This window comes from Orbicella franksi, chromosome 10 (genome assembly GCF_964199315.1).
Source record: "Orbicella franksi chromosome 10, jaOrbFran1.1, whole genome shotgun sequence".
Classification (NCBI taxonomy): domain Eukaryota; kingdom Metazoa; phylum Cnidaria; class Anthozoa; order Scleractinia; family Merulinidae; genus Orbicella; species Orbicella franksi.
In genome coordinates, this window is record NC_138154.1 from 30,494,289 (window position 1) to 30,506,942 (window position 12,654).

At 39.8% G+C, this 12,654-nt stretch overlaps 1 protein-coding gene across 1 annotated transcript in view; it reads left to right on the forward strand.

Moving 5' to 3' along the window:
* The window catches only part of LOC145500673 (MAM and LDL-receptor class A domain-containing protein 2-like), a 107,482-nt gene that overhangs the window by 25,509 nt on the left and 69,319 nt on the right, over nt 1-12,654 (forward strand). The window contains exons 22-34 of the mRNA XM_081480198.1: nt 1,012-1,234; nt 2,379-2,662; nt 3,492-3,792; nt 4,297-4,565; nt 5,114-5,256; nt 5,724-6,051; nt 6,320-6,581; nt 7,051-7,310; nt 7,502-7,670; nt 8,179-8,585; nt 9,130-9,361; nt 11,343-11,599; nt 12,301-12,391. Coding sequence (XP_081336324.1) covers nt 1,012-1,234; nt 2,379-2,662; nt 3,492-3,792; nt 4,297-4,565; nt 5,114-5,256; nt 5,724-6,051; nt 6,320-6,581; nt 7,051-7,310; nt 7,502-7,670; nt 8,179-8,585; nt 9,130-9,361; nt 11,343-11,599; nt 12,301-12,391 — 3,226 coding nt within the window. The remainder of the gene's footprint in view (nt 1-1,011; nt 1,235-2,378; nt 2,663-3,491; nt 3,793-4,296; nt 4,566-5,113; nt 5,257-5,723; nt 6,052-6,319; nt 6,582-7,050; nt 7,311-7,501; nt 7,671-8,178; nt 8,586-9,129; nt 9,362-11,342; nt 11,600-12,300; nt 12,392-12,654) is intronic.

The window sequence follows — 12,654 nt, forward strand, 5'->3', positions numbered from 1 at the left end:
GGGAACCACCCCTCAAAAGCAGCCACTAACTGGCACCATCACACTGATTGAATCAGTGGAAACAACTTACCTGACCCATACTTACCTAGAGACCAGCAACCAAGAGGGAGGGATGGGAAGGGGCGAGAATCCGCAAAGATTCGTCAAAGTACAAAGCAAATGATCTGCAACAATCAGCTGGGAGCACAATATGTGCAATGCAATGTGAGGCAACAGCCCTGCAAATCTCCAAAGGGCCACCCCGCAAATCACGTACTGTAAAAGGGGGAACCGCTGACTGCATTGGTTCGAGTCTAACTTTGCCTAAATCATATTTAGCCACATTTAACCCTGACAGGAGACATTGTTTGACACAACATGGTTAAACCCATATAAAAATGCAAGAGGGAGGAAACAGTGACCCAAAGAGGTCTTGGGATGACTTCCCAACAATGTAACTCAGTGATCTCAGCAGGTCCAGGAGCTCTTGATCTGAAATCAATAGTGGTGCTCAGATCAGATGGGCAAGTCTAAAACAGGGGTGAGGGATGAGAAATGAGGAGTGAGGAGTGATAGGTGGGTGTGACAGGTGACAACTGACAGGTGAGGGGTTCTCTTTGCTCTGGCTAATGCTCAAAATGTCAACTTTATTAATTCACTACTAACAGCAATTTAACTTTGTCTTAATATTACATACATAGCAAAGTATTTCACTTGCGCACTGACACAACCCAACAGTTTCTGAAAGAACTTATGCCTTAGTTTTATCCACTGACAGACACTCTTCTCCCAAACATGTTAGTAGTCCTTTCCAGTGTACCATGGGTGTGCATTCTTTGAAAAGAAAATGTCATACTATGTTTTCAAGTGCTTTTAAATGCATTCTGGGAAGACGTGCTCCTATAATGCATAAGTTGGAAATATTTGTTTCAAACACGTTGAAGAGGAAAAGTTGAACTACATGTGCAATATTTATAATCCATTTCAGCTCTAACATTTGAAATTAAACAAAATATTTTATTTGTTTGACAGGTGTTATTTGAGGGTGTGCGTGGAGCAAGCTATACCGGGGACATAGCCATTGATGACTTTAAGCTGATGGATGGGCCTTGTAATCAGCCAGGCTATTGCGACTTTGAGAAAGATGACTGGTGTACATGGACCAATGCAGATAGAGAGGACACGTTTGATTGGTTAGTTGGTAGTGGTGGAACGCAGTCAGCCTATACAGGGCCTTCTGTTGATCACACCACAGGTTTGTGACATACTCTTACTAACTACATTGTCCGTGTTCTCAGTTCCTAAGATAATACATTATAATAGATTTAGCCAAGCCTAAAAGCAGAGCTCCTATTACAGTAAATTAACCTAACCCGAGCCTGCGATCCAATCAAAAACCAGTTTTTGGTCAGTATTAAACTTAAAAAAAACCTGAGCCAGAGATACTGGTCAGCAGATAGCTTACATGGATGCCCAGTATCAAAGATGTACACAGTAATCCAAGGCTGTAAGACTTGATCAATCAATTCGCTGGAGTATGGCCACCATGTTGTGTGACATCATTGCTTTTCATCTTAGGGCGCCCATGCCTGCGATCCATGTCACTTGCAATGTTGACCATGAAAAAGGAGTTGAATGGTTTTCTATTTCTATGCATGCATGTGGTTCTGTTCCTATACATGTAGTTATGGGGCTGCACTTGGCGGGAGTGCTATAAAGAACTATTAGTAATGTTTGCTTGGATTTCTTTTAAATGTAAAGTTTGATTCACAAGGGTTATTGACCAAGTGTTAGCTCAAGATGGCTGGTTAAAAAGGTATTGGAGGTCTGTAAGCATGCAAAAAAAGTCAAGACCAGTATCTAGCCATCTTGACTGAACAAGCCTGGTCAATAAAGAATTTAGTATAATTATGGTCTATAGGGGGCAAGACAGTACCTTCTTGCCCTGCTCAGATTAAAGAACTTGGTTTGTTTTTCATGCTTTCTTACAGGATGATCTTTCAATTCATTATACTGAATAGATGCCTTGACCATTAATTTGTCCATAGATATAATGTAACAATGATGCATGATCAATATAATGTTTAGGCCATGTCTCACTCACTCACTCATCCTCTTCGCTCCTTCGTGAGTGGAGCATTAGGCCATGTCTACAACAGTTTATATCACTTCCGTTTTGGAAAACAAAGCCGCTATTGGAGGGCAAGACACATGTATGCACATGTATACCAGAACAAGTTTATTTTATTTATTTATTTTAAAGATTAGCCATGAGACAGGCGGGCATACAAAGGTTTAATGAAAAGACACGTCCGTGATTTGAGATGTAATGATTTAGCACAAAATCAATATTTAAGCTGTGAGATGTTGCTTAATTGTACTGAAATTCGCCTTTGCAGGACTTGGTATTGGTAAATACATGTTTATAGAGACATCTGCTCCGAGAAGACCAGGTGATAAAGCCAGACTGTATAGCGAACGCTTTACAGCGACAAGTTTACGTGGATCTTGTATCAAGTTTTGGTACCACATGTATGGAGCATCGATAGGTACTCTTAATGTTTTAATCAAGACTGGTGCAGGTAATCGTTCTGAGAATATTGTGTGGACACTATCTGGGAACCAACAAAATAAATGGAATTTTGGGCAAGCTCCAGTCACAAGTACCAAAAGTGACTATCAGGTAAGAGTGTGATAGGTCAAATAATTACTGGTATGACATGACTAAGATGTCTGAGAGGGCAAATAACTAACATCACCTGCTTATAATTGCCAGTTCAATAATTTTTGTATGGGTACTGAATTACAGCTTGAATTAAGCTGTGTAATAGATATCTTCTGAGCCAACCTCAGTCTGGATCATTAGGAGAATCTTGGCTCTGATTAATCTACATGTACAATGTCTCATAGGACATTGGCCCTGGTTGAACCATAAGAAATAAGCCAATATTCTCCAATATAGCACTTGTACTGTGGTGCGTCCTAACAACCACACTGGTGCATGCACCACCAATATAATCAAGTAAAACATGTTATAAGAAATCAGTTCTCTCTGTTGTGACAGTCCTCCTGAAACAAGTTGTTTTTTGCAGAGCAAGTTGAGATTTGATAGCCTACTGAAGTATACATGCCAAGGGGTGATTAAGATAAACCACATAAATCAATGTTTCTAAGATTCAGATGGCTTAAGAGTTTCAGCCAGGCAGTGTTTATGTGTAAATTGTTTGACTGGATGTAACTGTTAAGCAATTGTGTTGGAAATCTTTCGTGGCTTGCACTATGGTTGTGGTAAAAGTGCATTTGGTTGTTCTTCATGTGCAGTGCCGCGTTTTCCTTTTCAGATTGATGAAGAAGAATTCAAAATGTTTGCAAATATCTACAAAGATTGCAGAGAAAATTTAGGATGGTTGTGCAAATCAAAAGTAAAACCCAATCTCACACATAAGAAAGTGACACACAAGCTGTTATTCTGTACTGACTTACAGATTATGTCTTTTTTTTGTGTGTGTCAGATTGTATTTGAAGGCATCAGAGGAACGAGTTACCAGGGTGATATAGCCATAGATGACATCGCATTAACAGTTGGTGCCTGTGTAGTTCTTCCACACAATGCAGTACCCACTCTTCCCCCAACCACAGCAGCTAGCACGGCACCCCCCACAGCACCACCCAAAGGGAAATTTGATTGCGATTTTGAAATTGACTTCTGTTCATGGACTCAAGATTCAAGTGACACATTCAACTGGACGAGACATCATGGGAAAACTTTGTCAACAGCCACTGGACCAACTACTGATCACACTTTAAAAACAGGTACATTCCAAATCTCTCCTCATAATCATCCTTGTGCTTATTCCATGGCTTACTTGGTACATCTGTGCACTGAACACTGGGTCAAGTGGACTGGGTTAGAGCCATGCCTGGGATCACTGTGTTGTTTGCTTGAATGAGACACGTAACCCTCAGAGTGCTTCTCTCCATTATGCATGCTGTTCAGATGCAGTGGCAAAATTTGCATGGTGAAGGGGAGTGGGAGTTCCTCTAAATGGCCTAGCATTCCACTAAGACAATAGAATGCATCCTGCATTCGCCCCATTATTTTTTACGACCACATATTTTTAGCCTAGATTGGTTTAGATTTGTAGATTAACTGTGCACTGTGTAAAAAGCGAACTGTGGCAGAAATGAGTCCATGCAATGTATTGTGAAAAGGAAAATTGATCAAGATTTATTGCTGGTGTTACCATTTCCCTTTCCTGAAGTGCATTAAAAGTGGTTGTGTTATTAATTAATAATTGTTTTTCTGTTCTTATATAGTAAATGGCACCTATGCCTATGTCGAAGCTTCATACCCTCGGCAACAGAATGATACAGCTCGACTTATTAGTGCTCTAATTCCACGCAACACAAGACCTGGTACATGCGTTTCATTTTGGTATCACATGTTTGGTCCTGATATTGATACACTGAGTGTCTACACAAAGTCTGGAGGTTCACTCGGATCAGTTGTTTGGCAAAGAAAAGGAAATCAGGCAGATGAGTGGAAGTACGGCCAAGTGTTTTTGAGGATGGTGCTATCCTATCAGGTGAGCTAAATGCCCTACAAGGGATTGGGTTCTTTACATGTATGTACAGTAACTGTTTCAGTGATGGCTGCCTGTCAGAACCATGAAAGTATTCATCTATGTACAACAATTTCATCTACTGAAAAAGGGCTAAGCCCGAAACGTTTAGCAAACCAGCTACTATCTGACACTTTTAAGAGCCTTCAGCCTCATATTTAGTTTATGTACAACAATGCCAAACAACTGTATTTTTATTTTGGGAAAACTTCTGTCTCGATGTCTGGTGAGCATCACATTTAATAGGCAGCAACATGGAGATCTGACTGACATTAGTAATGCTGAGATCATGACAAGACATTGAATTTTGAACTGACTCAAGATCATCTGAGCAAAGCTGTAATTGGCTAAACCTCAGAAAGGAATATAGTTTGGTTATCAGCATCTGTCAGGGGGAAGAAACATTGCATGTAGGCTTCACAACAGGGCTTAAATGGGAATCCAATACTAAGGGGTTGAAGAGGAAAAATCTTTCTTATTAAATCAAAACTGTGATTGATCTCTGTGTCAAGGTTGTTTTTGAGGGAGTTCGTGGCAAGGGTTACCGGGGAGACATTGCATTGGATGATATCGTTATCAAAGATGGCTTCTGCCCTCCGCTTAAAGAGTGCGCATTTGAAGATGTTAACATGTGTGGATGGACCAATGAAAAGAGGTACTTAATTACACGTTGCATGTGGCAAGCAGTACTTCAAACACTAGACACCATGCTTCATCACACCTTAAGACTTGTATATAATGCGCATTGGAGTATATTTGGGAAATTGCAGGCTGTGGAAATGTCATGAAACTCTGTTTTTAACAAGTGTTTGACCTATGTTATGTGACTACAGAGTAAGAAGATAAAAAAAAAAAATTGCTTAAATCTGTGCTAGATATTCAACCACTGCTGTGGTTATGTTTCTTTCATTTGAGTTAAATGAACTATTAGTGTTTGAAAAAACAATCCTCTAAGATGAATCAAAATCCTGCCTGAGCTTAGGCTGGATTACCAGTCGCAGTTTTAGAAAGGAGCCTGCCCTCATCCTTTGAACTGTCGGGAAGGAACATAGACTGGACTTGAGTGAGTGACGAAAATCAAGCCTGACCTGAACTATGAAATTATGATTTGTTTCTCCATAGTGTCGATGACTTTGACTGGACACGGCAGAGTGGGTCTACATCAAGCACAGGAACTGGCCCAACATTTGACCACACCTTTGGAACAGCGAAGGGATACTACATGTTCATTGAGACCTCGCTTCCAAGAAAACCAGGTGACAAGGCACAACTATTGAGTCCCAAGTATCCTGCAACTCCTGGGAAATGCCTGCAGTTTTGGTACCACATGTATGGAAGACACATTGGAACTCTAAATGTTCGCGTGAAACGCTTGGTTCAAGGCAGACCCACCTACTTTTTACAGTGGTCTAGAAGTGGAGACCATGGAAACCGTTGGAGAGTGGCTCAGGTAGAGGAAGTGCATTTGTTTGCATATATTTGAACTGTACTGAATGCTCACTAATGGATATTTTTTAAACTTGTCAGGTCAACTGTACACTTACTTAAACCCTAACATGCCCTGCACTTAAAGTAGCCCTCCGTTACATGCAGAGTGCTTTCACTTTGGGTCATCTTGCTAGTTGTATTGGGGTAGAATTACTTTTGGGAAGCAAAAAGCGTTGAAGTTGGTTAAATGTTCATCTGTCAGTAATCACAGTCTTCAATTCTGTTGATAGGTGTCTTTAACTCAAACTTCGGATTATCAGTTAGTATTTGAAGGAATAAGAGGAACCAGTTACCAAGGCGACATAGCCATTGATGACGTTGTGTTATTAGATAACACTTGCCCGCCTCCAGGTGATTGCAACTTTGAGACTGGCATGTGCACTTGGGTCAACGTTCTTCAAGGAGATGACTTTGATTGGCTGCGTGCGAGTGGTTCAACGACAAGTCTCAAAACTGGTCCCTCTACCGATCACACAACCAATTCTTCTGGAGGTAAGTGACTCATTTAAAAAGTCATTGAACAAAATTGATCAATTTATTCGCATTGGTTACTGCAGTACCTTACTACAAGAAGCAAACTGACGATGGTTGGGTAGGTGGTATGTCTTTTGGTGTTAATCTTAGGATTATATAAATTGAAATTACTATTATTTTTATGCTCATCTTTGGTGGATTGCGAGTCCAACATGCTGACCACTCAGCCACGCTGCCTCTACAACTCCTCCACGTTTTGTAAATAGCCAACTGGTCAGCCTCCCGCTAGTTGGGATTTTTAACAAGTTTCTGTTTAATTTACAATATTTGTTTGTTTGTTGCAGTGTCCACAATTAGCACAGCAGTGCTAAGCACTTTATTCATTTATTTATTTGTTTGTTTATTTATTTATTTATTTATTTATGGAAACAAGGGTAATCTCTGGCTCAGGTGTTTTAACCATACCTCTTGATTTCACCTCTGACAGGATATTACATGTTCATTGAAACATCAAGTCCAATTAAACCAAATCATAAAGCACGGCTGGAGTCAGAAGAGTTCCAGCCAACAGGATCATCAGGGCGTTGTTTAAAGTTCTGGTATCATATGTATGGAGACTCCATTGGAACATTGAATATTTGGATGAGCAGTAATGGTACGTCTGGAAAGATCTGGAGTTTATCTGGAGATCAAAAGAACCAGTGGCGCTTCGGGCAAGCTCCTGTTAGCAGCAAGGGTGTTTATCAGGTCAGTAGCATGTTTGACTCTGTAAGAGCTACATGTCTGTGTGGGGTAGAGTTGAAGTTGAAAAATTTGCTGATCCCTTGAGAGGCTTTTCAGAGATAATGAAGAAAACAATCATGAGGAACAAACTAATACTATAAATCAAACACAACAAAGTAATAAAAAAATTCTTGTTTTCTCCTCTTGGTGTGCAGGTTATCTTTGAAGGTATCAAGGGTCAACGTTACACTGGTGATATTGCCATTGATGATGTGCAGTTCACAGTAGGTAGCTGTAATGTCCTGCCATCAAGTGCCCAGCCAAATAATCCTTGGACCACTCCAGCAGTGTCTACTACCTCGCCCACCACAGTACCAACAGCAGGTAAACAATTTTTAATGGTACTATGTACTATGTATAACCTTCCCTTTGCATGTTTTGTTCACAATGCCACAGTTACATCAAGCATAACAACTCCAGCCTGCAAAAAAGGTCTCTCAGTCTGTTTTCCGAGGCTATTTTCTTTAAGTAAGATTGCAACGTACTGGTCAGGGTTTATGATAGAGAAGGTTTATGAGGGGAGACAGTGTTTGTGTGAAAAGCCCCATTCTCTCCACATACTTGCAGCTATGAATCTCATTCAATGTAGCTTTCTTGCGCATCTTGATACCACGAGATTTGACATTAATGCGATCATCATGGCATTTCTCAAAACATGTGTAAAACATCAGTTTACTCTTATGGACCGGAACAATGACTTTTTTTTTTAACCATTTAACCTTGAAACAATCCTGAAGGGAAAAGAAAACTACATGTACTTTCCTTGATAAAAACGAGAGATGAAAGTCTCATACATGCATACTGATGTGATATTATTTTCTCAATTGGTTAGCTCCTTCCATCTATGACTGCACATTTGAAAGTGATTGGTGCTCCTGGACCCAGGCACTAAATGATAAATTCAACTGGACTCGAGCCCAAGGAAAGACACCTTCTCGAAATACCGGGCCTGCTACTGACCACACCACTGGTGGCTCTGCTGGATTCTACGTCTACATTGAGACTTCATTTCCTCGAAAGGCTAACGATACAGCACGTATTGAAAGCGCATCAGTCCCTGCTACTCAACAGAAGTGCTTGCAGTTTTGGTATCACATGTATGGCCCGCATGTTGACACCCTGAATGTGTACACTAAGATAAACCAACAGCTTGGATCGCCGGTCTGGTCAAGAAGCGGAACCCATGGAAACAAGTGGAAGCATGCAACTGTGTCTCTTACTGTCTCCTCGAAATTCAAGGTAAAAGAACAATTGTCTTTTTGTGTTACGGTAACCTCAGTGACATGGGTTGTTTAAGGAATCATTGCTTGATTTGATACAAAGTAGCTAATTCACTTTGTGGCCAAGTAGCCTACATGTCAGAACTTAAGGTAGGTACAGGGTGGTTGTGTCATTCTGAGTTAATTCGTTCACCAGGATGCAGATAAGAGAATTATGACCTGGGTACAGTCATTGAAAACACAATTAAGTTAACCCAGGATTTGTGGGAATTTTGATGTAGTTTTGTAACATTTCAGTGACGGTTTGTGTTTTTAGGTTTAGTCTTGTTGCCTATGGGGCAAGCATGACAACGTTATGGTTAGCTTGTCACTTAAATGGCATCCAGACGTCATGATTTCAGACCTTGGCCAGGTTGTTCAAAAGCCAATTAAGACAAATCCAGGATTAAACTCTAGGTTTTATTTGCTACTTTATCACAGCAATTTCATTACTTACGTTAGATGGAGTTTGAGATCAGTCAAAATCAAAGCAGAAACTAAAAATGCTTTACCTTTCTCAACAGGTGGTCTTTGAAGGCCGTCGTGGCCTCAGTTGGGCTGGTGACATTGCTCTTGATGACATATCCATGCAGGATGGACAATGTCCACCACAACTTCAGTGTTCATTTGAGGACCCTAATCTTTGTGACTGGAAGAATGTCCATGGTGATAACTTTGACTGGACACGAGCTAATGGTTACACAGCAAGTATAGGAACTGGTCCATCATTTGACCACACAACAGGATCATCAAATGGTGGGTGCTTGCTTCACTCCTCTCACATTAGTTAATTCAGCTTACAACCTTGTAAAGTACTCCAGACTCTTTCTAACTTGTGTCTACCAAGAAACTTAATATTACTCTCAAAAGATAGCAACTCAAAACGAAGGCTAGAATCCATGTAAAGGTTGAGTTTGATTGTAAGCAATGTTGCCAAAGATACCACGTTGTGTTAATAAGTTGTGGTTGCAACCCTCTTTAACGACAGCTACTACTTGTTGGTGAAGACTCGAACTTGGCTTTCCTGGCGTCAAGTTTAATATGACTTGCAGCCTTCAGTGTATGTTGATGTACATTTTCACCTTTGTTAACTCTTTAACAATGCTTGATATGAGGAAAAGAGTTCGCAGTGTATGTTAAGTTTGATTTACGACAGTTTTCAGAAACATAGGCTGCATGATTTAAATACAAACTTTTGATGTATTGACCACTATAGAGTGAAGATAGTTCAAATGTTAATAGTCTTTTTATTACATTTTTTTTTTCTGAAAAAAAGGACATATTTTCTTTTTGGATTATAGAAACGCTCCTGAAAGCTGTGAAAATCACTTAATGATATCTCTTATTATATCTCTCAGTTAGTAGGCACGCAGTGATTGGTCAATTTAGCGGGCCGTACTCTACTGTAAGGCCCGCTAAATTCAAAAGTTTGTTTTAGTCGCCATGTAAAATGTCTCTTGAAGAAAACTTTGAAACATATTTTAACTAAAAGTACGCCGACGAAGAAAAAGAACAAAACACAGAAACAGATAACCAAAACTTTCGAGTTGGTTTCTTAGAGTTTTTACAGATAGACGAGCACGAAGAGGATAACTCGAGTCAAGAACTAAATTTATTATATGGCTAGCTCCGTGAGCTGGTAAGATGAATCAAATCCTGCGCTGTGATTGGCTACCCGAGCGGGTCTACCCGCCGTGTCCTGCAAGAAAAATTTCCACGAAAGCCAGATAATAAATCCTTTATTGACCAAGCTTGTTTGGCCAAGATGGCTGGATATTGGCCTCGTTCTTTTTTTGCGTGTTTATGGACCTCGACTCTGTCTCGGTCCATAAACACGCAAAAAAAGAACTTGGCCAATATCCAGCCATCTTGGCCTCACACTTGGTCAATAACCCATATAACTTCATCGCAGCCGAAAGGTCGTCAAACACAGTGAAAAAGACAACGTACGAGTGGAAAAAAAGAAGCTTCAGCTTCCAAGCGATGCCACGTCCTTCTCTCTTCGCATCAGTAAACATCGGCTCAATTTCCAACTGTCTTTAATCTTGCTCAGTCTGCTGACCAAGTGATGCATCTGGCAGCTTACATTGAAACGCCGCAAAACACCAAAAACTGGATTCTAATCGTTGAAAATTTTCCTCATGTTGTTTTCGTTCACACTGATAAAATTAATTAATTCATTTGACGCTGACATTGAACAAAGTTTGCACTTTCTACGTTTTGCCCTTCATAATTCGCGCATTTGAAAATACTCTTGACGACAATGGGAGTTACTTGCAAAACGTTTTATCACTATTCGTTACAGAAAATCTTTGTAAACTTAACTGTTGTAATTATCTTGTCTTATTAGTTTGAAGTTTGAATGAACGTTTTGACGACTCAAGTCACTTTTTGTGGAAACCAATATATTGTCCTCACGTTTAGGATTCGACGTGTGTCAATCGTCAATGGCTGTTCTGCTTGATTGAAATCTTCTCCATCTCTTTGAGCCCAGAGATATAATAAATATCTTACTAACCTCGTTTTCTCGGTTAGTAAGAGGTATATATTCCCACAGCATTTCTTGTTCTCACAAACTGCTGTTTATGTTCTGTAACTTGAAAAGTGTTCTATTTGGAAAGTCTCTTTCATATGTAATGTTTTTATGACTAATAGCCAGGTTAATGGTAGTAGAAGCATACTTAGTATGATTTATAGATTTTAATGTTAGTCATTAATAAAATGTTATTACACACAGGTTACTACATGTACATTGAAACCTCCTCTCCTCGCTCAAAGGGGCACAAAGCCTGGCTTATAAGCCCTCAGTTCAAATCCACCAATGGAAGATGCCTCCAATTCTGGTACCACATGTATGGCGCAACTATCGGTACATTGAATGTCCTTCTCCTGCAAAACAAAACTCGTTCCTCGCCCATCTGGAGTCTCTCTTCCAACCAAGGCAACATATGGCGAATTGCCCAGGTCACCCTTAAAAGTCCTGCTGACTTCAGTGTAAGTGTTTCATAAACCAAGTGCAATTATTTTAAATGTTTTCCAGTTTACCTGGGGTACTTCCCCAAGAGCATGACCTTTTTCTGTTACAGGCAGGCAAGCTTAATGTGCATTACGTGTTCGTTACTTGACACTTCCCCCCAAAAATGCAAAATGAGAGCAAAAATACAGCAAAAGGCTTTTCGAGAAGCATCAGTGAATTTTAAGGTTTAAGTGTCTTGATCAGGGATGTAATATATTGGCGGTCTCTGTTTTTCATTCATTCATTCATTCATTCATTCATTCATTCATTCATTCATTCATTCATTCATTCATTCATTCATTCATTCATTCATTCATTCATTCATTCATTCATTCATTCATGAATCAATCAATGAATCAATGAATCAATGAATCAATGAGTCAATGAATCAATGAACCAATGAATCAATGAATCAATCATTCAGTCAGTCAGTCAGTCAGTCAGTCAGTCAGTCAGTCAGTCACTCACTCACTCAATCAATCAATCGATCGATGGATCAATCAATCAATCAATCAATCAATCAATCAATCATTCGATCAAGTGATGTGTACGTTAAGTGGGTTATTTTTGCTTTCTGCATTTCTGAAGAGAAAAATATAGAAACAGATAACTCAAATAAATTTTGTGCTTATAGATTGCTCATTTATTAAAATAAGCTATTACTGTTCTTTGTCCATAGGTAATCTTTGAAGGAGTCACAGGCACAAGCTATACAGGAGACATTGCAATTGACGATGTAGAAACCGTTGATGGTACCTGTCCCCTCCCAGGTAGACCAATGATTCAATGTCAATCATGCTTGATCATTCACACTTGTGTTACACCAGTATGTTATTGTTTCACTGCTTGCATCAATTTTACCACCTAGGCTCATTTTAATGAAAGCACAGATATCTCTATGCACCTCCATGCATTTCCATGCATCTCCATGCATATTGAAGGGTGCACGAGCATTACACAGTCTACCTTCTCGCAATGGACATCCCTGTAATGTGGACGCCTCTTTATTACTGACACTTTCCTTTGGTCTGAC